The sequence below is a fragment of the Electrophorus electricus genome, chromosome 11 (assembly GCF_013358815.1).
Source record: "Electrophorus electricus isolate fEleEle1 chromosome 11, fEleEle1.pri, whole genome shotgun sequence".
Taxonomy (NCBI): Eukaryota; Metazoa; Chordata; class Actinopteri; order Gymnotiformes; family Gymnotidae; genus Electrophorus; species Electrophorus electricus.
Genome location: NC_049545.1, coordinates 16,516,051 through 16,542,950, shown reverse-complemented (window position 1 = coordinate 16,542,950; position 26,900 = coordinate 16,516,051). Strand labels below are relative to the sequence as shown.

Sequence of the window (26,900 nt, the reverse complement as noted above, 5' to 3'; positions counted from 1 at the left end):
TACACTGTGAGAGTTCATTTGTAACCCTGTACACCAGTGTTAAGAAAATGTAACTATGGTTAGTATTAAACAGTGTTAAAATTTTACTCCTCACAGAGTCTAAATTAACTCTATGAGTGTTAAATTGCCAATGCTTAAAAAGTATCTCAAAAGAGAGTATTATCACAATCCTTATAGATTGAAAATGTGTTCTGAAAACCACTGGCATTGATGTGTAAAGTTCTATTCTGTCTAGTCAGAACATGAATTGTTTCAGTTGTTATACATAACCTGTATCACTGTAAGAAATGTGTTCAATACAGTTGACTGTGAAATATGGAATCTATAAGCCAAGTTCTGCTCTGGAAAATTACATCTCAGTTTCATGAGGACCACCATTATTTTCTGAAATGTAGATAAAATGGTCCTGGGGCTTTCTGGACTGAATCCAAATAATACTATCAGTATGCTAAAACACGAGAGAGTAGTATATTAGTTATCTACCACATTTATCTTGTCTGCTCACAATGCTCTGTGAGCACTCTTTAAATTGTACACCTGGATTTGCATGCAACTTTTTATTTTTTTTAAATTTAGGATAATCCTTCTCTTCTGGCCACACAATAAATCACCCAATAAATCACCAATTATTTTTTGCTAGAATTTTTCCCTTTCCGATCTAAAATGGATGGTGAAGGTTGAGTAAAGCTTATCTGAGCATTACCTTCACCAACCTTATAGAAACAAAAATGAATTCTAAACATATCAGAACAGGTATTAGAATAAACTCCACTGACATAAAGTGTAAGGGTAAGTTATTTTGCTGTGGTCCATGCAATGTTTTGTACAATTTTTTGCAGGCCTAATGTTTTGTTTTTATCATGTAAAAAAAAAAACCCCTACAATTCCAAGGCTTGTCAGGTGACAGAGCTTCAGATTTACTAACAAACCCCTTATCGATAGATTCTTTCTACGGCATGGTTGTGTGATTCCTATTCACTATTATATTAGCTATGCTTGAGAAGCGATTTTGAACCTTTGACTGCAGGCTGTCAGTCATGCATGCTAATCGGAATATTATGACCATCCACAGTCCTCTCAGCTGGGACTAATTTTGTTTGGGTTTTGGGGAGTTGTATTTCAGTACTTTTTTACTGAAAATGTCTAATATAACACTAGCATCACACATATTTAATATTTTAAGAGAGCTTTAAAGAGAGCTTCGTTGTTATTAATGATCTCACTGAGTGTGAACCTTGTTACAGCAGCCATATTAAGAAAGATCAGTCATTGCCCATTTCAAAAAGACATGGAAGATTATGTTGCTGCATATTTCATAACTGACAATATTCCAAACTTTCAGATGCTGACTCCTACAATGAAAGTAGAGTACAAGCAGATATATAAAGTAATTTCATGTATGTATGAAAATTGTATATAATCACAAAAAATATATATATATTTACATGTGTATCAACTTTTTCCCTTTTTTTCCGTGTTTTTGTTGTGTGCATACCCCATGAGGAGGGTGTGTGGTACACAAGTTCAGGGTTCATCCCCTTTCTGAGCAGAAGACTAGTTGGGACTGATGGAGAGGGCGACTAATGGGGAGGACGATTGTGAATGGATTGACTGTGAAATACGGAATCCCAGGAACCAGGGAGAGAACTTTTTTGGGCACACGAAAGTAGCAGGTCATGGGATTTCACTTGGGAAACCGTTCACATCTTCTCCCGCCACTTTCACTCAGTGGAAACATACCTGGAGGTGTATTATATCCTTCCTTACCCTGGAGTAATACTGACTAGTGATAGAATTTGCTGCGGGATTTAAGAACATCATTTTCTGATCTACCAAGAGGGACCTTTGGGTGAGTCCAGTCTCCAAGGAGTCTCTGCTAAGCCTCACCCTGGTTTACCTTGCTTGCTATTCCCTGCTTATGAACGTTTTTAAGACTGACATATTGGTTGTGTTGTGTGACATTATTTTCTGTATATTTGTGTTATGATACTACTTGAAAGGACAGAAGGCTAAATAAATGACTGAGTGTTGAAATCCAAATAGTCGTTCATCAGCAGGAAAGAACAAGACAATTACAAAATTCAGAAAGAAGAAACAAGAGATTCCTCTTTGACACAATGTTTAATTTGCATCAGAAACTAATTCTGGAGATGCCTCATATGAAACTTTCTTATTCACTTTTCTGCAGGGCAACACTATTTTGGATTGTTTCTCCAAACATCAATAACAGCGAGACATGTTCCTGCAAATTGCATGACAATACCCACATAAAAGCAGACAGGCTCAAGCAGCTTGGCTTTATTAACTCGCAGAGCTTGAGCAAAGTGGCAGATGCGTTGTACTGTGACACGCAGGCTAGACTGTCATGTAGGAACAATTCACTCACACACATAAAAAGTCTATCAAGCACAGGAATCACTTGCTAGTACAACTGAGTCACAAAAAAGAAAACTGAAAAAAAGGATGGGGAAAGAGAAAAGATCGCCATGACAACAACGGTTAAAGAAAGATGTGATGGGCACCCAGAGCACCTTTTGGAAGATTTTGAAAAAGAAATGAAAGACAAAGTGTGCAAGCACCTCTTCAACATTCATCATCAATACAGACAGCTACACTCCTTGCACAGATCTCTGAAAGAAGATGAAGCTACAGGTAACTCTGTACAATGCTGTGTGTACACCACAGATGGTACAATGACATACTGTGCTTTATCACCTTCCTTGATCTTCCTGCCATGATCTTCCTGCCAAATGGGTTCAACTTGAACCACTTTTTCAGTTGCTGAAGGAGAGCCATCCCAGAATACAGAAGCTCTTCATAAGTGATGGATGTAAAATGCAATATCGAGGAATGAACTTTTATTTCATGAGCACCTTTGCTTTTCAAATGGGATTTACTGCTGTAAACTGGAGTTTCCTGGAAGTTGGTTGTAGCAAAGGGCCTGCCGATGGTGTTGGAGCCACCATTAAGTGAACTGCAGATTCACAGGTTGCTGGGGTACTGACATGCCTACAGCAAAAGCTCTCTATGACACACTCCTTCCTCTCTCATCTCCTCAAGCTTATCTATGTAGAAGAACAGAGATGCCTTCCATCAAAGGTAAACTGATTATTCATCAAGTTATCTGTACTATCGCCAGCACAGTCCATTATAGAGTGGTTAGCTGCTTTTACAGAGCACAGCCTGGAAGAGATGTAAGAACACCTAAACTATCATTCCCAGAAAAAGAGAGCCAACCCACATCAAGGTTTGGGTGTGAAGGGACTATTTCTAGTTGATGTTAGTGAAAACCTTATCAGAAAGTGGTGTATTGTCACATTACATATTTTAATATTCAATTACATTACATTCTATTTTTACTCGGCCATCCTCCATTCTGATATCCATTCCCATTGATTTACACTTTATTTAATTGTTTTTTTGTTGTTGTTAGGTTTCAATACCAGCAATACCCACCATGTGATGCCCCATGTCCTTTTATTTTATGCCTAATCTGTCTGCAGGTGCACTGGAGGTCAGTCAACATTGGGCAAAACCTTTTTTTGGGGACCAGAATAGAAGGCAATATCTGGTACACAGTGGACATCTTGTTAGAGACATTTTGAGGATGCATGAGTTTAATTTATGCATTTATGTGTTCAGAAACCTTAGGCTTAATTATCAATATAATTGAGTTTTTTTTAAGCAGAAATCCAATGAGTTATTATTTGAAACATCTGTAGTAAGATGTATGACCAAACTGTTGTTTACTTCACTTACAGTTGAAAAGTAACATTTGTCCCATATATAAAATAAAAGGATACAGGTGATAGGAACTAGTGTTACGCTGTTAAAAATTAAATGTAATTTAATTCATCAACGCAACATCTATGTTTAATGTCTCAATAATTAAGTAATGATTTAAAAGTAAACAAAAAGGTTGAGAGAATATGATTTATATATGAATATAATTTTGCCAATCATTGTGTCACGCTCACGTACCGGAGCGTCCCCGTATCCTTGACTACCTTACTTCCGTGTTTTCCTGTTCCTCTCTGTATAACGGTGAGCGGTAAGGAAGCGGACGCATGTGCGGAGAAGAGCGAGATTTGTTAGGGGCAAATCCATATTCATAGTCGTTGAAGTAGTCCATGGTTATAGAGCCAATACGGAGAGTACGGAGATGCATGATGAACCAAAAACAAAAGTACGCGAAAGCAAACAGGAGAAAAAAACACACGGAGATAAGGAAAAACAAACGGCTAGAATCACAAAACAGGGATGGGACGTTTAATACCGAAACTCGTGTCACTTTTCCAACACTTGCTGATTCGACACAGTGTACCGGAGCTTGTATTGATTCACTTACCCTTACGTGACTACGACGTTTGAAGCTTCGAAAACGACAGTGAACCACCGGAAATGGGCGGGACTGGTTCAAAATTTTGGCGCTATCCCATATCTCAATGACTATTTAAGGGACAGTAAAATGCTGAGCTTCTTTTCTGTGGCAGAGTCATTTGAAAATGGAAACTTCTACATAAAATAAGCGTTCCAAAGCATGGGAAATTTTTAAAATAAGATATCTAGAAATAAGGTAAGTACTAAATATAATGTATCTTTATGGTTTATATAAAATAACACAATAAGAGTCTTATTCTAATTAAATGTCGTATTTTTAAAGGTGCGATGTCGGCAGCGTTCCCAGGAGTTGTCCTTTAATAACAACATGTCCTCAATGCTGAGACACCTTCCTGCTAAACATGAGAGCACATCAGCACCACATACTGGTGAAATCGTGAAACAGACTTAAACCCAACACTGTGGAGAAACTTTTATTCTTAAATAATAATTTGTCAGCATAACTGTTCGTTTGGGCTCAATTTATTGAACTGAACACTAACTCCTCTTCTGTACTACGTTCTGTTCCCAGTTAACCACAAGCACACTCAATATACCCCAGTAAAATGTTTCCTCAGGTCATATTTTCAAACTTTGTAGAAGATTTTTTTATTCCCTATAAAATCATGATTCACAGATGAGTGGTTACTTTGTTGCTAATATACTGATATTTATTCTCCGTAGACATTATACATTCTACAATCAATAATGACAACATTCAAGCATTTATTGCAGCATTTTAATAATTAAACATGATTGAACAGACACGAGTTGAACTGTAAAGCCACACAGCATTAACACGCTTTCGCAGTGTTTATCTGCAGTCATTTTTTTTATGGCCAACAGATGTCACTCTTCTCTGATGTCGGATTTCAATGCTCCAATGCATCGAATCTCTTTCGACACAATCAGGAAGAAGCTCCTAAAGCTTTAATGGGGCGCCATAATAATTTCAGCCATACAACCAAACACAAGACAGAGAACGAACGAACGAGCACGCACGCACACATGGCCTCAAACAGTGTTTAAATACATGAACTTAAGGTAGAAACCAGGGACAGGTGTGCGCAATCAAACGATGGGCGGAAAAACGAAACTACGGCATGGAACTAAAATACACACGACAGGGAAAACATGGAAAATGGAAGTTGGGAGGAACTAACTCTGTTGCTATGGTTCCCTGTCTCCTCCGCTTTAGCGCCAGATGTTGCTTGTTTGTCGTTAGTTTTCCTATTTAAGCCATGCTTTCGCTTCTCTTGTTTGCTGGTAATACTCTCTCGTGATGACAGTTCTATTTTCGCGTTCCAATTTCTCTGCGCAAGTATAGTCCGGTGTTCCCTTCGTCTTATTTAAAAAAAAATTATCTCTGCAACTCTTTGTCACGATTGTTTGTCTTAGGTTTATGCATTGCCTGTATTCTTGCGTTAGTCATTCCTTTGACTTTAGTTTCATTCAGCTGCCTAGCTGTAATTCTTCCCTTTTAGGCTGTTAGTCTGTTCTATTCCAGATGTTTTGTATATCTGGTTGTTTATGTTTTTGTGAAACTTGTCACTCGTTTGTTTTCACACTGCTGTTACACTTCAAAACGTTTCTGACTTTAATTTGGTAGAATGGCCCATATAAAGGTTAAATCCAACATGAAGTATCTTGGATAAAATAAAGCATAGAAGCATAGTGGCATGTTCTCATGGGATTTTGGTTTGCTGCTTGGCACTTGTGTGAACACCAGAAACTGTCAAGACTCTGACTGTGGGATTCTGTAGTAACCATGGTAATCTATATTGAGTTTATTTAAATAAAACAATCTGTTTCCAGAAAATATGTGGATGGACAACCTTAATTCTTGGCCCTGTGGCAAAACCTTAGGAAATATTTGTGTCCCATAAGGTGTGATACAGTTGATATAACACAGGTTGTCATTCCAACACAAGATTTCTGAGAAGTAAATAACCTTGTTGCATAACACCTATATGTGACTAAGTCACAAAATATACTCTCTCATTTACTTGGCTGTACAATAAACAGGAGTGAGACTGGATTGATATGAAATATGTAGGAGGTATAAATTTATATAGACTAATGCCAAAGTGTTCTGCTTTACCACATGAGAGGTTGGGAATGAGAATGGGTTACTCTGCATATGTTTTTCACTGTAACCATGTTATCTAGACTGGAGTCTCTTTGCGAAGAATTCACCCTGTCCAATGAGATGCTGTTTCCCTGGCACATGGTCTGTGATGGCCCAAAAATAACCTGGCCCTACTGCACAGACAAATGTTTGACTGATGACAGGCTGTTTACTTCTACTCCTCATGTATCCATATTCTTCTTGTAAATTACAAAGTCAACTGTGCACCAAGTAGAAAGTGATCTTAAGATGTTGGTGTTCAGCATTTTACTTGTGGTGATTTCTGGATAGCTGGACTTTGTTTTTGTGAAACTTGTCAAGTACAGAGCAAGATCATTTGGTGTTGGACCAGCACAAGGTGAAATTGAAGGTAAGACTTGCTATTAATTGGTGACAATTCAGTACATTTCATTTTGCCTGGCATGTATTATACACACATCTTAAGATGTACTAGATTACTTGTGCATTTGACTTGCCACATTCAACAGTATGACATTTGGAAGATCTGTTGAAGTATTGGCCCAGGATGTGTCAAATTGGTGTTGTCTTCAGTTACCTAGATTACCTATGAAAATGCAGTGACAGATGTGAAATAGCATAATCTTGATGACACTGAATTATTTGTTAATTGTGATTTTCTGTCTGTGTCGAGATGTTAGATTTTCCTTGCTTTTTAGGACTAAAATAACCCTTTACTATAATTAGCAATGACGAGGGTGGGGTGGTTGAGTGTTTGTGTACACAGCAGCTGCCTACACAGGTCAGGTGGAAGGGCATTACTCCCTCCAATAATTGCTCTTATTTGAGTGTCAGTACCATCTGCACGCCTATCTAATTTCTGGATTCAGTAACAACAGTGTGACACTGGTGAGAGCTGCTCACAATCTGTGCACTGGTTAAAATATCTTTTGGTGCTTTCAGCAGAGAAATGAGAGACACAGTATCAGTATCTTGTTTATCTTAATCAGACCCAACCATTTTAAGGAATTAAATCTGTCAGGGGTTTGCCAAATGGTATCAATGTGGGAGAATTTACAAACTACAGTAACATTACCAATTAAGTGGACAGCATGAAACATGTTCAGAACATTAGTGGAGATGCATCAATATATACACAAAATAACTAGGATAGGTTGGGTGTATCTCATTAAGGTGTCTTCGCAACTTAAAATAAATCATTGTTTCTGATTAGGGCATGGAAAGTTCAAAAGGTAAATGTTCAAGCAGTTTGAGGTTTTCAATCATGGGGTCAGTTCAAGAAGTTACAAAATATGAACAGGAAAACTCTTGTTAACTGAGTTAACATAGGTGCCTGAGCATACTTTGCATTGATGAGCCCTAATTGCCGGTTAGAAACTTTGCTAAGCTTGCTGCATTCTTCACCGAAGGCTTGCTTTTTCTTTGTTTTGCCCTTTTCAAATAAAATGCTTTTTGAGCTCATCACTCCTGTCTTATAATATCACAGTGCAAATCATATCTTTCAATCAAACACTGAAAATATAATGATTCAGGTGAAATATCAGCACTGTTCTCAGTGCTACCTTCAACACTGTCAACCATAAAATACTTTCAGACAGGCTGGAGAACTGTTGGAAATGAACTCTGAATTTAAAGGACTGAAAAGACTCTGAAATGATCCTCAGTTAGTTCAAATAATCAAGGCAGGGGATATTTTGTCACCACTGGTTATTAATTCAAGACATTTCCCCATATGAAATCAATGTGGCACTGCTGCTGTTAAATTTTGAATGCCTCTGCTTTTAACCTTGAACAAAATATATAACAATTTCCCCAAAGGCTAATGATTTCTTTTTTTATCCTCTACTTTCTTCAAGTCGGCCATGGTGTGAGTAAATAATCACAACAAACACCCCACTTCCACAATCACTAATGCAGCCAAGTCCAGCTACAGTGTAAGTCAAACCTATCAGAAGGGGCAATACTGTGTTCACCTAATTCCCATTAATATTTTAACACTCAAACCCAGTTAATGATTTATTAGTAAACTGGCTAGCAGGACATTTAGTTAGATTTTTAAGTGTCAGTGTTCTATCTAGATAAGACAATGTGCAACTAAAAAAACAAAAAAAAACAAAACAAGGACTATTCCATTGCAGTCTGTTAGAACGTGCAGAATTTTAGAATTGTCACTAGAGCAACACTCAAAGATTTTAATGATATTAAATGATAAAGAAGTTTATTTTGCTGTGGTCTGTGCCTAAGAAAAGAAAAGCCATTCTATAATCAGAATCAGAATCAGGCTGTATTGGCCAAGTATGCTCACTCATACAAGGAATTTGTTCTTGGTTACAGTAGCTCACCCCACATAGTTGCTTGTACACAGAACAAGAGACGTTTCCACCACACTCACATGCACACACATACACACGCATACACACACAGTCATACTTGTGAACCTTACATATGCATCAAATGTTGAGTGTTGAGTGAAGTGGTTGGGAAATTAAGTTGTAGAGTAATAAAGTAAAATAAATAAGTACATTTGCAGGTAAAAGGTAGAGGAGAAATGTGCAGAATGTGCAATGTGAAGTACTATGACAAGATCAAGATAAAATGTTAAGATGTGGTGATTATATATATTATGGGGAGTTTATATGCATTGTGGTGTTCAACTGTTCATGAATTTGATGGCATATGGAAAAAAGCTTCTCTGTAGATGGGTTGTTGTGATCCTCATTTAACTAAATTGTAGGCACTGGAACAGGTGATGGCCTGGGTGTGATGGGTCTGCTGTGATTTTCTTCACCTGCCTCTTGATTCTGGAAGTGAGCAGGTCTATCAGTGTCAACAGCTTAACATCAATAGTCTTCTCTGCAGACCTGATAATGCACTGCAGTCTATGGATTTCATGCTTGGTGGCTGAGCTGCCCCACACTATAATGGATGTGGTGATGACAGATTCTATGTTGATAGCATAGAACTGGTCCATCAGCTCCTGGGACAGGTTGAACTCAGCTGATTCAACCTCAACTGATCCAGGAAGTACATCCTCTGCTGGGTTCTCTTGATGATGGAGCTGATGTTGCTGTCCCACTTGAGGTCTTTGGTGATTGTAATACCAAGGAACTTGAAGGATTCCACTGCCGACAAAGTTCTGTCAAGGATGGTGAGTGTTGGCAGGGTTGGGGAACTTCTTCTGAAGTCCACTGTCACATCCATTGTTATTGTGGATGCTCCAGAGAACAACCTGGTACACCACCCTTCGGTAAGCGGACTCATCACCGTCACGTACGAGACTGATGACTGATGACTGATCTGAAAAGGAAGTTGACTGAGGGGTCCATGAAGTTGCAACAGCTTGGCATTAAACTAGGGCTTGTCATTATTGTATTTAATGTGAGTCCTGGTGGGAGCACAGACGTCCTCTCAAAAGCTGTTGTAGGATGTCACAGTGTCAGTGTATTCATCCAGGCTGCTTGTAGCATCATCAAACACACCCCAGTCTCATAAATCTTTAGCCTCATTAGTCTGCCTCTTCATAGTACTGACAATAGGTTTGGTGCATTTGAGTTTCTGCCTGTATGTTGGGAGAAGATGGAGTAGGCAGTTGTTAGAGGGGCCTTTGTTTTTCCTAAGATCTCTATAGCATGGTGTGATCTGTGAATATGAAAACTGTGGAGCTGGAGCACACTGTCCAGAATAATCCCACTCAGCCAGGTCTCGGTTAAGCACAGCACAGTGGAGTGAGAAAAGTCCTTGTTTGTTCTGTTAAGCAGTGAAAGCTCATCCCCTTTGTTCCCTAAAGAGCGAAGGTTCACCATATGGATGCTGGGCAGTGATGTACGTAATCCGTGCTGTTGTAGTTTAATGAGTGCTCCTGCATGCTGTCCATGTCTGTGTGTCCGCCTGCATCTGTGTTTGCTGAACAGGGATGTGCCCTCTGAGTAAAATGTCCAAAAACACATGAAAAATCAGGAGCAATGTTGCATGTACTGCCTGATATTTGGCAAAACTTCCGCACCAGTATACAAATTTGTTTGTTGCCTATACAAATATGGAAAAACAAATAAAACACAGAGCTACTCACTGGAGTCACTGAATATATTAAGTAATATATTAACACAAAGGGAACTCATGAAAACAGTACATTCCCAATAATTGTATTACATTATTAGGGAAATTATTACATTATTGGTTTTTATTCCATTTCTGACTGAGTTAAGTGCAAGCATTTATTACATTTCTGGGTATTATTAGATAATTGGGAATTGATTACAATATTGCATTCTAAAATTCTGATGACTGATAGTATAACTTATTTAGGAGAAGATGGATTCTGGTGAATAAGAAGTCAGTGTACATGGATACTTCAGTGCAAAGTCTGACAACATTGGCAACACTTTATTTTCCCACCTCCAAGCTACAGGATAACTTTAAGTCAGTAGGGTTGGCATCTTTCTGTATACTTGCATTTCCTTTCTTGCCATTTCTGTAGGAGATAGTATTCCATTTGTCCATTTAACAATGTCAATGTCCTCCTCTGTAAACAGGTCCTGTAATATGGAGAATTTGGATCGCTTTAGGCCAGTTAACACCTAGAAAAATGTTTTAATAGCAGTATAGCAATTATTTTTCTAAGTGAACATTTTTCTATGTGCCATGGGTTAAAACATAAATACATGTGTGTTAAAATAAATAAACATGTGTTTACCTGTTTAAATGTTGCCTACTATAAGCATTAATGTATTATGGATGGACTGAAAGAGTAAATACTGTAGACTTAAAGTGGACATGAAACACCCTAACTTTAATGAGTTTTATACAGAATTGTTTTGGAATTTATTTTGAGAAAACATTATATATAAAAGATTACATATTATAATATTGTACTATTTGGTACTATGTTTTCACTCTGGATTGCCGCAATATATTACCATTACATTAGCAATGATGACATGAAATTGGTTAGCTGGATAGTTTACTGGTAGCGCTAACTTGTGTGAAATAGGTGTCATAGATGCTGTGCACCCATGGTCAACTATGCAAGCCTCCAGAAAGCAGTAAATTATTTGTAAAACTATCTTATCATTTTATGTTTCATAAATATACACAATTTCTGACCATTTCATTTTTATTTTTGCCTGATGAAAATACAGGCAGCTGTAAATAGCAATGACCTCACCAAGCTGTTTATGCCACGGACACACTACATGAATTTCAAAGTAATCAGATTGCTGTACTTTTCACACTATATAACTTGCTGTTTTGCAATTGGGAATCTTGGCATCATTGTGGTTACAAGATCACACATTCCAATATCCTTAACCATCTGACACGTCTATCTGAAATTGATGGTTCTGTTATATTAAATTAATATTAATTATATCCTGTAATTAGCTAACACAAAAATAATAGGCAATTATTAAAATTATTACTAATGCAAATAAATTGAATATGGAAACTATGGTTAAGATTCATGTATGGTTATGTAGCTAAATGTCAGACATTTTTGTGTTGAAGAAATGTTTCATGCCAGAGCACGATTCATGAAGCCACACGTTGACTGATTATGCATGATCATGGAAACTAGCTAATGTAGAAGTCCCAAGATCATCTTTTTACTGTCTAAATTTCTCAAATTAACCTTTGTGCCTGCAATCAGACTGATGCAAAATATATGTATACATATGAATTGTCTCAATATGAAGTTTGGTTCAATATGCATAGTGACAACTATTACTCATATTCCTGAATAATTAGTATAACTAATTAGTATAACCATTACATTATTATCTGGATTCTATCTCTTTATAAATTTATGATGTTTCTCTTCTCAATTGTTTTTTTTTTTCTTATGCTGTCATGTCAATACAAAAAACCCCAGTAATCATACATAAGCCAGTTTAATGAAAGTGTCTCTGTAACGTTGAGCAGTAAGGGGGTGGGTGCATGTGTGGAGAAGCGTGAGATTTATTAAGGGCAAATCCAGGGTCAGTGAGCTGGTACGAAGATTCCGGGAATATATAATCAACTAAATGAAACAAAAGCACACGATAACAAACAGGCTAGGAAACACGAACAACTAGGAATTACAAACAGGCTAAGAATCACACATACAGAGACTAAACTTAAAACACGGAAGCTAGAATTACAGCGACTGGGAAAACACAGGCGAAAAGGCAGGGTTTACATACGCAGCGTAACGAGGCCTTAACTAGACACAGGTGCAGCTAACGAGGGGCGGAGAAAACAAAACTAAGGAACGGAACCAAAACAAGGAAGTAATGCAAAAACAAAGACACGAGACAGGGAAACCATGGAGACAGGGACGCTGGATAGCCAGTCATGACAGTCTCAGTTATTAAGTTGTGCCCTCGTGAGCCTAGTTAATGAACATGAGAAATACTATTTTACATGAGAAATACTATTTTAATCATAGATATGCTCAGGTGAATTAGTATGCCTTTAATGTTTTGGGAACCAGATTTACAATGCCTCAGGTATCAGGTTATTAAAGAAAATGTATAGGTATATATACATAGGTGTTTTTATTTACATTTATTTTTAGTAAACCCAGGGAATTGGGTAGAAATCCAAAAATGAATGCTTATGATTTAGATTTGCATGAGTCAAGTTAAACAAACACCCCTGTTAATGCCCCTCAAAAGATTTAGTTGAAACTCAGGACACAGTAAAAGTAATTAGTTTTTCTCTAGAAGTACAGGTTGGAGTAATCTTGAAGAGTTGGTAAATGGTGGATCATGTTGGTGTTCTTGAGTTCCCTCTAAGGACATATAGAAGGTTGTCCTATTGCTTTTGAAACCACTGTAATCACACTCCAGCTCTTGCTCCTGGCGCTCCAAAAATTCTCCAGCATGATCCAATTCAAAGCAGAGGAGACTGTGACCTGAACCTTCACTTCATCTATGTCATGTTTTCTAGTCTGACTCAGCCAAACAAACTATACTGCCCACAAACCCCTAGTTCGATCTAGATCACCTAACTATTAACCTCAGCAGTGCTTAGTTATCCCCCATATGTTCAACTATATAAACTCAGTTCACCCAATCTGTTATTGCAAAGTCGTGTCTGCTTGCAAATCCTGACAATTTACATGGTCTTCTCAGAAGTCAATTCATTATCTGTGACCACATAACTTTACTGTGGATAAACAAACCCAGCCTGGTTCACTGATTAGTATCTAGGACCTCCCTTTCATTTCAGGAGTCCCAGTTTAGTTCTTTGGTTCTATTTACTGGTTGTGGTTATTTTAGTGTGCTTACTAGTTTCTTTTTGTTGTCATTTTATACTTTCATTTTGTTTAATTTAGTTAGTCCAATATTCCTGAGCCATGTTTCTGCCATGTAATGCCTAGCCCACTTTATGAGCTGATAAACTTCCATTAATTATTAAAAACCTGTTGTTTGGAGAAAGTGCATCTAACCAGGGGTTTAATATCCCTGCATACATGTAAGGACATATGTCTTAGAGTGAGACAGATTTATTATTTAAAAAAAACCCAAACCCTAATCTAAAAATTTGTTAATTAATCTTTAATGATAATGTATAATTTTCCTAAATTAGGGTGGTGCCCTGGTTGAGTATTTTGGCAAATTTAAAACAGTGATGCAATGCAAGTAATTTCTTTAACATTTATTGTACATAATTCATGTCCAGTTTGCATAAGCAAAAATAATTTATGCTAATTGTACCATATTTTCAATCAGCCAAAAAATCTCACATGCTCCATCTCCAGAGAGATGGAAACAATCATCCAAGTGACACTTGAGTGCTGGAAAGCCAATCAGTGTTGAAAAAGGCCATAGATTCTTGACAAAGGTAATAATTTCAGCCAGTGCTTAAATCAAATGTCATCAGGACAGACAACACAACAGCAAGAACCTGGCTCCTTGGTGTCCACAAGTGCTTTGGTAATTTCCCCCCTGTGTATTTTGTTTCTTGCAGTGCTGAAAAGGATATGGAAAGATAGGGTGAACGTCCTTTTGGTTTTACCTCAAAAACTCAGGCGTCATGGTTGCAGAGATACAGAATTTCATAGTGGGAGAACTTTGGAAGATTTAATTATGGACATACATGTTATCTCAGGCAAAAAGATCACTTGTGCATCTCTCCCCTGCTCTGCTAAATCACCATGTTTGCTGAGATGGAAGCGCAGCTTGCCCAAGGTCTTTTGCACAGTGATTTTTTTTGAGGTAGTAATTAGGTTTACATTTATTTTGACAATAATAATTCAGAGTACAAAACAGTATTGTACAACAGCTTGGTATATTTGTGTTTCTATTAATGTAATGTTGAGCGGTAAGGAGGCAGACGTATGTGCAGAGAAGAGTGAGATTTAATAGGGGCAAATCCAAAATCAGAGTCGTTAAAGCAGTCCAGGGTCAAAGAGCCAACACGGAGAGCACAGGGATAGATGAGTAAACAAAATAATTACACACGAAGACAAACGGGGATGCAGGCTATAACAAAGGCTAGGAAGCACAAAGGTTAGGAAACAGAGTACAAACCAAAACAATCATACGAAATAAACATACAACCATTCAGTGAACAAAACACATTCAAATGAACAGCAAAAACTAAGGGAACAAGGCAGTGTTTAAATACAATCAACTAAATGAGGGACAGATGTAGAAAATCAAACGAGGGGCGGAGATGGCGCCGGTGAGGTCGGCTGCCGTCACGACTGCTCCGTCCACACCTGGCACTTTTTTCGCTCTTTTCACTATCTTTTTCGTTCTTTTCGCTCTTCCCGCTACCCCTGACTTCTCCGCAGCCCTTCTCTACACACCACGGCACGTATCTCGTACAGCAGAGATGCCCTTATTTCTCTTAATCTACATAGCACTCACCTCAAGCGGTCTGTAACCCCGGACCCAAGATGGCCGACGGAGATCCTGAGTGAAAACAGAAGACGCGGCACGAGGAAAAGGCCGCGAGGGAAGCGAGCCGGCATCAGGAACAGGCTGAGGGCTCGGGCACACCGAGCTCCCTTACCTAGCATCCGGCTAGCCAACGTCCAGTCTCTGGATAACAAGCTAGATGACCTCCAGGCCAGGATAAAGTTCCAGAGGGACATTCAGGACTGCAATCTCCTCTGCTTCACCGAGTCGTGGCTGAACCCAGCGGTACCAAACCACGCTATCCAGCCGGCCGAGTTCTTCTCGGTTCACCGCATGGACAGGACGGCAGGTTCGGGGAAGTCGAGAGGCGGCGGAGTGTGTGTGATGGTAAACAACAGCTGGTGCAACAATGCCAACGTTGTTACTCTCGCTTGCTCCTGCTCACCCAACCTGGAGCTGCTCGCCTTCAAGCTTCGTCCTTTCTACCTTCCGCGGGAGTTCACTTCGGTCATCATCAACACCGTGTACATCCCACCTCAGGCTAACATGGACACTGCACTGTGTGAACTTCATGAGGCTCTCACACAGTTTCAGACACAGCACCAGGACGCTGCACTTATTGTGGTTGGGGATTTCAACAGCGCTAACCTCAAGCGTGCAGTGCCCAACCTTTACCAGCACGTAACCTTCCCCACCAGGGGAAATAGGACACTAGACCACTGCTACACCACATACAAGGACAGTTACAAAGCACTAGCTCATCCACCGTTTGGTAAGTCGGACCACGCCGCCATCTTCCTCCTACCAAAAATATAAAGAAAGGCTGAAACGGGAAGCTCCGGTTCAGAGGGAGGTCGCGCGCTGGACAGACCAATCGGTGGCCGCTCTGCAGGACGCTCTGGGTGACGCAGACTGGGACATGTTCCGGCGCAGCACTGATGATGTCAGCGAGTTTACGGAGGCAGTAGTAGGATTTTTTGGGAAACTGGTGGACGACACGATCCCAAGAATCACCATCAAGAAGTTTTCCAACCAGAAGCCCTAGGTGGACAGAACCATCCGCGAGGCTCTGAACTCTCGAACTGCTGCCTACAATGCGGGGATCATCAGCGGGAACATGGACAAGTACAAGTCCGCGGCATACGGAGTGCGCAGGGCGGTGAGGGGGGCGAAGCGGCGCTACGGGAAGAAACTAGAGACACAGTTCCAGCAGAGTGGCTCTAGATCCCTGTGGCAAGGACTACGGATGGTCACGGACTACAGGAGCCCACCCTCCGGACTGATGAGTGCGGATGAGTCTCTGGCGAACGAGCTGAATACATTCTTTGCTCGCTTCGAGGCTACATCTAGCAGCGCTAATGCTAGCAGCACAAATGCTAACGGCGCTAGTGCTAACAGCGCCAATGGCACTATCGGCGCAGCCAATGGCACATGCGCGGGGCCCACCATAGAACAGCGCCCTCTCATCATCACGGAGAGTGACGTGAGGAGAGTGTTTAAAAGGGTGAATACCAGGAAGGCGATGGGACCAGACGGTATCTGCGGGAGGGTCCTCAAAGCCTGCGCAGATCAGCTAGCCCCGGTATTCACCGACATCTTCAATCTCTCCCTGACGCTCGGTATTGTCCCGTCCAGCTTCAAGCGGTCCACCATCGTCCCCCTCCCGAAGAAACCTCGACCCTCCGACCTCAATGACTACCGCCCTGTCGCCCTCACATCAGTCGTGATGAAGTGCTTTGAAAAGCTAGTCAGAGACTTCATCACATCTTCACTGCCAGCCTCCATGGACCCACTGCAGTTTGCATACCGCCACAACCGCTCCACTGACGATGCGATTGCACATCTGCTCCACACTACACTGACTTACCTGGACATCCCTGTGCGACTGGATCTCCAACTTCCTAACAGACAGACCACAATCAGTACGGGTGGGCAACTGCGCCTCATCCACCCTCACCCTCAGCACTGGAGCTCCTCAGGGTTGTGTCCTAAGCCCCCTGCTCTACTCACTGTACACCTACGACTGCACAGCCACTTCCAGCTCTAACATCATTGTCAAGTTTGCTGACGACGCCGTTGTCGTGGGTCTGATCTCGGACAACGACGAGAGGGCCTACCTGGAGGAGATTAAACACCTGGAAAACTGGTGCCAGGAAAATAATCTCCTCCTAAATGTCAGTAAGACAAAGGAGATGATCGTGGATTGCAGCAAGAAGCAGGAGCAGCACTACCAACCTGTGAGGATCAGTGGAACCACGGTGGAGAGAGTAGATAGTTTCAGGTACCTTGGTGTTCACATCTCGCAGGACCTGTCCTGGTCCTGCCATACCAGCTCCCTGGCAAAGAAGGCTCGTCAGCGTCTTTACCACCTCAGACGCCTAAGGGACTTCAGACTGCCCTCCAAGGTACTGCGGAACTTCTACACCTGCACTATCGAGAGCATCCTCACGGGGAACATCACAGTCTGGTTTGGGAATAGCACCAAGCAGGACAGACAAGCACTCCAAAGGGTAGTGCGTTCAGCAGAGCGCATCACTCACTCGGAACTTCCTGACCTGCAGACCAGCTACTACAAGCGGTGCCAGACCAAGGCCAGGAAAAGGACCCCACCCATCCCAACAATAGACTCTTCTCTCTGTTGATGTCAGGGAGGCACTTCCGCTCCCTGAAGGCCAAGACAGAGAGGCTGAAGAGGAGCTTCTTCCCACAGGCCATTCGGGCCCTGAATCAGGGAAACTGATAAACTGTGGGGACCACCACCACCACCATGTAACATGACTGTATATCTGTACATCTGTATATATAGATTTAGATTTATACTCAATTACCCTGTTACACAACAACTGTAGATATGGTATTATACAAAATGGATCTGTACATTCTGTAGATTGTGTACATATATACCCAACCATATACATTGTACATTGTGTATATAATCATAATATACATATATTGTACATACATTGTTAATATATTTTTGTACATACATAGAATATATATATTTATCTGTGTGTATATATGTATGTATATATATGTGTGCATATATGTATGTATATATATGTGTGTATATATATATATATATATATATATATATATATATATATATATATATATATATATATATATATATATATATATATATTTTATTATTATTTTTTTTTTTATTATTTTTTTCTTTCTATGCACCCCTGGTTCTCTTCCTCAGTTTGGACAGAGCACTCTCCACCATTTCACTGCGTGTTATACTGTGTATGACTATGTATGTGACGAATAAACCGAACTTGAAATTGAACTTGAACTTGAGAAAACGAAACTATGGTACGGAAGTAAAAAACACAAGACAGGGAAAACATGAAACCTGGGAGGGACTGATTGTGACAATTAACCTTGAAGGAAGGCTATTTAGATTAGCTTGAATGTACTCAAAAATAGTGGGCATGCATCTTGCATAGTGCTTTCAGGCAGTAAAAAAAAAAAAAAGCATAAGTATGAAAAGCATATTTTTAGAACACTTTCATGTTCTACATAATAGATATGACATGCATTTTTGTAGAGTGGTGTAATAATATTCAACATTAACATTTTTAAAATTATCTATTTCCAGTGGCAGTCTATAATGTAATTCTATAATAAATATAATAACACCTTTGCTGTTTTAATTGTGCAAGTTTTTCTTGCACTTGTCCTCTCAGTGTCCAGGTTTACTGCTATAGTTCCTCATCTTCCTACTTGTATCACTCATATTTTGATGCACATCCTGGTGTCTGCCAACTGTATGCCCCAAGTTGTTGGATCTTATAGAATGTGTTCCTATGTTTCTTGCACTTATAACATCAAGAGTTGTGGATATAAACTGGGGCTTCAGAAGCCTGTTAGGAAGGAAGTATAATCCAGCCTTTAGTATGCTGGTTACCCTTCCTCATTAAGGTTTCAGAGGTAGGTCTTCAAATACAGCTTAAGACAAAGAGTGTGATCATTAGTTGCTTCCTCTGAGTCCTAAGATTAGAATTGTTTAGAATATCCAAGGGATGTGGAGACTTTATAGGCCATTTGTAATGTGTGAGGGTTGGACAGCGAACACACTTGCGAAGTGCGAGCGCCTTGGAGGTCATGTGAAACGGAACTCGCTAGTGATGCCATAACGAACGAGACTAATAGAATATTATTAATAATAGATTTAATAACAGAAATATACAAACAAGAGCAGAACAAAGGACAGACAGAACAAGAGGCTAACAAGGTGATTGCGAGAACTGGGTAAAGGGGGCGTAAACACTTCGGGGAAACATGGAGAATAACGATAATAAATTTAACTAGAATGAAAGGGGAATACACTGAACCAGGTACTTATGATGGAATAACAAAAACATAGGTAAGTGGAACTGAAAAGGAAAACCAGACAACACTTGCATAAATGAACAGGGAAAGAAACACCTAAACGAAGTTAAGAGACAAATACTCACGAAACAAATAATTTAGACGAAAACATAGAGAGAACGTATTACATACAGCAGAGAACTGGTGAATATTAATAGGGAAAGGAACATATACTGAGAGGGTAACAAAACATGGAACGAGAATCTAGTGAAATATACCAAAACACATTTGTGCAAAGGAGCGAGGATAAACGAGATCTAACCAGAAACAACCTTACCAAAACAGAGAGACAAAGAGATATTGAATAACCAACAAACAAGAGACGTAGGAACGGGGTTTACATAGGAATGCAATTAGGGACAAACAGCTGGACACAAAGGGGAGGAGACACAGAACCATGGAGACTGACAAAAACCCAGAAGTGACTTGGTTGCTATAGAAATGGGGAATGCTCAGTTCTACGGATGTTAGTAAACTAAACATCATGAATATTTATTTATTTTTAATAAATGTAATTTATTTTTAAAGTCAAAATCAGTAGAGTATGGAAACACTTACATATATGGATGGTCACTGGAATTTTGTGACTTTTTATGCATTTTGTGTTTTAAGATTGGCTGTTTTAAAAATATTAAAAACTTGCTGAAGTTCACAGAGTTCTGCCTTCTGTTCATTACAGGGTGTTTATACACATCATGCCATTCAGTTACTGAACATATTTATTGCTATTTTAATGACTTAATGTCATTTAGTTTTTATATCTTACCTTTTGATAATTGCAATAAAATAGTGTCAAGTTCATTGCTGCCTGTAACGCAGGAGGCAGAAATGAGCCGTGTAGAACACAGACAACAACGATGTAGCACACAGGCTAATGTAAGGTCAAACATTGACAAACATCATCGACTAAACAGGACCTTATATACATGCACATTAACGACATGAAACAAGGAACAGGTGTGATACACATGGAGGGCGTGGCCATGGAAACAAACACACAGAGAGACATTTGGGAGGAGGGGTCTGTACCATGACACTGCCATAGCAACAACTGGAAATACAAACAGATTAATGTCCATTAACATGAAAATGCCTTGCCACAGGAAATAACAAATTCTCATGGTGCAAAGGTCTTCAACAAAACAATCAGCAAGCCTTCTCTTGGTTTTTCCAATGGAAAGCTGATTACATCTCTTGCAACTAATATAGTAAAAAATTCTGCATGAGGAGAAATAGATGATAATGATTGATCCTTTTGTGCTAGTTATTTTAGTGTTAAATGTACCTTAATGGTACTTAATATGGTACATAATCTATGCTGCTCATATTCTTACCTGTTTTTCTTTTTGTCAGCAGCATGCAGGAGCATGACGTGGCTCATCCAACGTCATTACCGCTGTTATTGCAAGAGAGCTACCTGGTTGATGCCAACTATAGACATAGTGAGTTTGGCTGTGGGACTCAGAGAGAAAAAGTTGAGGAATATGGGACTCAAGAGGAACACCAGTTTCCTGATCTGTCTGCTTTCCTGAGCCAGGAGGAACTGGATAAAAGTGTTGACCTTGCCCGCAAGTCTATTGGCAATGAACAAGATGAAAGGATAGATGGCTGTCCACAAATCATTTCTTACTCTGCCACTATCATAAAACCCACATTAGAAAGAATGGATGAAGGAGAAATGCTCCAGGCCCCTATCCTGGACAACAAACTTGGGAGCATTGGAAATCCAAGGGAGCCCCCAGCAGACTTTAAGAGAACCATAAGGAACACTCCATATGGCCTAGAGACTCAGTCCAAGAAAGAGTTCCTTAACAAAGCAGCTGACTTCATAGAGGAGCTTTCTTCCCTCTTCAAGGCCAACAACTCAAAGCGGGTTCGGCCTAGAGCCTGCAGAACTCAAAGAAGCCGAAACCAGATCAAACATCAGGCTGAAACAGCTCCATTTATCCATTATCCAGAGAATAGGGAAAGATCTATTCACCATAATGAACCTCTGAAGAACCATGCCCAGAATAACCAGGTTAAAGAAGTTCCATACAACACAATGCAAGAGGAGTCAGAATGCATGATGGAATGTGAAGTTCCAGCCATGATGGAGCCTGAAAGCTCAGAGCCTGTGTATGAACCCCCACATTTTATACAAAAACTCAAAAGCAGAGAGGTGGCAGAGGGAAGCAAGGTTCACCTGGATTGCATTGTGAGAGGATTCCCAGTACCAGAGGTTCGGTGAGTTAAGTAATATATAGTTTAATTAATTTATGGTTACTATTAATTTATTATCAATTTAGTATCATTGAATGCCTAAGCATTATACAACTTAAGGATCTGTGAACAGCATTTAAATCACATATTTCAAGAACTCTTCTTTCATTTTTATTTATGCCTAAAGAACAAAAAATATGCCTTTTTAATTACAGATATATTTTTTCAAGCACAGAGGGAAAAATCAGTATCACTAGATAAATTCCTAAGAAATTAAAGTTTTTTTAAAAATAAGGTAACAACTTACTGAAGGGCACTGTTTAGAAGACTCCATCTTGCTTATTCCAACAAGCATATCCTGTCATAAAAGCTGCTTTTGTCAACTTTGATTGAAGTTGACATAACTATGTTAAGTGATGGATGCTTGATGACATCTGCGGTGAAATGATAGCATATTATAATGATTGCTGCTCAGTGCTTTTTTATTTATTTATGGTATGTCACAGTGACATAATACTGATATGACAGTTTTTGCTAGGTGAGGCTGCTGCTAAAATTGAATAAAACTGAAGACTTTGTTAACTCTGAACTTAACTGGTTACATGGATATATAGTGCATCGAATGCATGGACTGTTTATATGCTTGGCCAAGGATGGGTTTCCTCTCGAGTCTTGGTTTCCTCTTGAATCCTGTCAAGGATTCTTTCTTAATCCACTGTCAACCACTAGCTTGCTCATTAATGGCTGCTGTTGTTAGACATCATGGTATTGCAAGAGGAATAAGGATAAGCTATTGCTACATCGTTTTAAAAAAAAATCTTCCATATTCATCTTACTTTACTTTAAATCTCATGGAACAAAACTTGTATTTAAGAAATTGTTGAATACAGCTTATTGAAAATTGTCAAGAGGACTTCTTTAGTTTGAGTAGTTGTGGATCCAGTATGAATGCATTCTTCTGTTTACACAAATGTAATAATTATTATGCTAAATTAACTATTAAATAAAATATATTTTATGTACTGTTTAACATACACATTTACAGACTTGTCTTAAGGTTACCATGAAGTATATAAAAACCTGCTTTAAGAAGAAAAAAAAAACTTTTGCTGATATAAAATGGGTAGGCATGTGCACATACATTAGTTCCTATAAAAACTGGTTTGTGTAATTCAGATAACCTACTGTTATGGAATTTCTGTTTTGTCTAATGTAATGTATTTACATAAAAATGTAATTTTTATTTTGTAATATTTTCAGTATAAAAACAAGCTGATAAGTCACAAAGACATTATTTTAATTTTATTTTTGCTTATCTTTACAAAAAGTGTCAAAAATTATGAACAGGACCTGTATATAAGATTTTGCATCAATGTAAGTTCATCTCATTTTTTTCCCATGCTGATATTTTTCAGGTGGTTTTGTGAGGGTAAAGAGTTGGAAAATAGCCCTGATATTCAAATTATAAATAATGGTGAGCTGCACTCACTGAGTATCTCAGAGGCTTTTGAAGAAGACACAGGGCGATACTCTTGCTTTGCCTCCAACTTTTGTGGCACAGACTCAACATCAGCAGAAATCTATATTGAAGGTAAGTAATGTTAGCCTATGGTGCAATCTAACATTGAATCTTAAACATAAATATCAGACAAGTATGTGTGTTTAGCAATGTTACTTCTAAAAGCAACTTCTAATCAATCTGCTTTTGTTAACACTTTCTGTAGGTGCCTCATCTTCTGATTCTGACACGGAACAGCATTTTGAAGCACAGTGAGTCTTAACAGATTTCCTAAGATGATAACTTAAGGATCGTTTCATTTGGTAATATTTTGAATATTTAGTATTAATGAAATATTTAACATTACTTTTTATAGTTTTCCCCTTATATCATAGTCAGTTGGAGACATGCTTATTGTCTACATTTTACTTATTTAGTATTACATAGATGTTATAGCTAAAAAGCAAGGCAAGGTTCATGCCAACCATTTTGTATCATACTACTGCAGAAATATGTCTAAAATCATTATGTAGTGTTAAGTATACTTATGTGGTTTGGAACACTATAATATTGTTTCCTACATTGTTTTAAGTACATACAGTATATACAAGCTTAGATAAATATTGTTTCCTACATTGTGTTAAGTACATACAGTATATACAGGTTTAGATACATGTAATATCAGTTACCAGCACTGATTCAAACTTTTTTTTCAGACTACACAAAAGAGTTCCACAGTGTTCCCTTACTATACCACCAGTGGCCTACACTGCACCTCTGAATACTGAAGACTCCAAGTCAGATCTGACATCCTCTCTCAACCAACCAGTTCCATTCGATACCCCATCAACTCTGTTCAATGACCTAGCCTCTTCTACCATATCAATTGAAGTAGATATAAACCCTGCTCAAGTAAATAGTTCTCAGATAACAGTCAAGGAACCCTCTACTGCACCATCTCAGATGATTTCCTCAACATGCACTGCCCAGTTAGTCAATACTTCAACACCTGCCCATGGCCAAGAAATCTCCAATCTTCTGTCTACAACTCAACACAATTTTACTGAGGTAAAACATAAGTGCATTTGTAGTTTCAGTTTTTGTTCTGACACTAAAAAAGTGGGGGAGAAGTTGTTGTGATAGTGTGCAGCAGACAAAAATGTATGTATTTTTGTAAAATTAGTGACATGCAGTGTAAGTGCAGTGCAGAAACAATTTCAAAGGAAGAAGAAATACATCTTATGAGTATGTTTGGAATAGGATAACATTCTTCAAATTTTATTTGGATATATACAAAAGGCCCCTGTATTAGTGACAACCATCTAGTGGTGCCTTGATGCAATATAATTCAACAGAAGGGCCTACAAACTTGTCTAGAGAAGTGACAAGATTTTTTTCATTTGTAATACACACACACACACACACACACACACACACACACACATATAATATATATATATATATATATATATATATATATATATATATATATATATATAATGTACACTGTTGCCCTCTTTGACATCAGTACTGCAATACACTGCCTTAACTGCCTTGCCTCTTTGATAGAAATCAGTTCCTCGTCTCAAGAACACATGTAGCTTCTTGTCCATCATAGTGAAAGTTGGTTTCTCATGACCAGAGAAGTCTTTTGACTTTAAAAACAGAACTTTCAGGTACAGAGCCATGTATCATAGGATCAAATTGAAGAAAAAAAAAAAAATCAGCAGATTGACTGAAATTATAGCAATTTCAATTTTTTTTTTTTATCTCTGGTAATTTTTTATGATTTTGTTTGTTGAAACTTTGTTTATTTCTTTGTTTGTGTTTTGTATTCATTTGTTTTAGAACCAAAACTGTAACAGTTATCCACAAGGCTTAGATGGAAGACCAATAATGGCTGCACCTGTTTTTACAAAGGTAAATTATAATGATATTTTAAAACTAATAATAATTTAGTATCTTACCCACATTTTAATGGACAAACGGTAACACGGATGGACACCTGAAATTATTACACACACAGTCATGGCCAAAAGTTTTGAGACTGACACAAATTTTGGTTTCTAGAAAGTTTACTGCCTCAGGTTTTTTAGATCCTATTGTCAGATGAATATGGTATAGTGAAATACAATTATAAGCATTTCATAAGGTTTTAAAACTTTTTATTGACAAATACATCCAGTTTAAGCAAAGAATTAATATTTGACCCTTCTTTCTTAAGACCTCTGCAAGTCACCTTGGCATGCTGGATATCAGCTTCAGGGCAAAATCTTGACTGATGGCAACCTATTCTTGCCTGATCGGTGCTTGGAGTGTTTTTGTTTGTCCAAACTCTTTTTGAGGATTGATGCAGGTTCTCAATGGGATTGAGATCTGGGGAGTTTCCTGGCCATGGATCCAAAATTTCAATGTTTTGTTCACAAAGCCTCTTGGTTATGACTTTTGCCTTGTGACATGGTGCACAGGCATGCTGCAAAAAGCATTTTCATCACCAAATTGCTCCTGGATCATTAGGAGAAGGTGCTCTTGAATGTTTTGATACTATTCTTATTCATGGCAATGTTCTTAGGTAAAACTTTGAGCAAACCCACTCCCTTGGATGAGAAGCACTGTTGGAATGACACAGGATTCGTGGTAGTGCTCACCTATCTTCTCCAGACAATCATTTGTCCAGATGCCTCAAATAGTCTGAAGTGGGCTTATTCAGATAAAAGAACTTTATCCCAGTCCTCTGCAGTACAATCCCTGTACATCCAGCAGAATTGCAGTCTGTCCTTGATGTCTTTCTTGGAGAGAAGTGGCTTCTTTGCTGCCCTTCTTGATACCAATCCTCCAAAAGCCTTCGCCTCACTGTGCATGCAGATGCACTCACACCTGCCTTCTGTGAATCCTGAGCATGCTCTGCACTGGTAGTGAACTGATCTTGTAGCTGCATCCTCTTTACGAGATGGTGCTGGTGCTTGCTTGACTTTCTTGGGTGCCCTAAAACTTTCTTCACTGCAAATAAACCTCTTTCCTTGAAGTTCTTGATGATTCGATAAATGGTTGATTTAGGTGCTATCTTTCAAGCAACAATATGTAAAACCCTTTTGATGCAATGCAATGATGACTGCATGTGTTTCCTTGGAGTTAACCATGGTTAACAGAAGAAAACTTCAAGCACCACCACCCTTGTAAAGCAACCAGTCTGTTCTTCTAATCAGCATGACAGAGTGATATCAGCAGCCTTGTCCTCTTTAACAATTTATGTTTTGAGTTGAGGTTAAGGTTAGTAGGGTTTGTCTGAGGTCTGATCATTTGGTGTCAGACCCTTGAAATCTTCCACTTTGTGAGTAAACTTGTCAGTGACTGTATCCAGACACTCCTCTGATTCATTCATGAAAATGTTACTCTGTTGAGAGTTTATTAATCTAGAACCATTCGAAATGAACTGTTACCATAATGTTTATTGTCAAATTTATTTAGTAACTTATCTGGTACTGGTTTGTTG

At 38.8% G+C, this 26,900-nt stretch overlaps 1 protein-coding gene across 3 annotated transcripts in view; it reads left to right on the top strand.

Annotated features, from left to right (window-relative positions):
• The first annotated feature begins 6,657 nt into the window (after positions 1 to 6,657).
• mypn (myopalladin) overlaps positions 6,658 to 26,900 on the top strand; it is a 69,822-nt gene continuing 49,579 nt past the window's right edge. For 2 of the 3 annotated variants that reach the window (XM_035531413.1, XM_035531416.1), the window contains exons 1-6: positions 6,658 to 6,878; positions 21,064 to 21,933; positions 23,325 to 23,500; positions 23,634 to 23,679; positions 24,124 to 24,475; positions 25,256 to 25,327. In XM_035531413.1, coding sequence (XP_035387306.1) covers positions 21,065 to 21,933; positions 23,325 to 23,500; positions 23,634 to 23,679; positions 24,124 to 24,475; positions 25,256 to 25,327 — 1,515 coding nt within the window. In that variant the 5' untranslated portion in view covers positions 6,658 to 6,878; position 21,064. Of the gene's footprint in view, positions 6,879 to 21,060; positions 21,934 to 23,324; positions 23,501 to 23,633; positions 23,680 to 24,123; positions 24,476 to 25,255; positions 25,328 to 26,900 lie in introns of all 3 variants that reach the window. The other variant, XM_035531414.1, reaches the window with a different exon arrangement.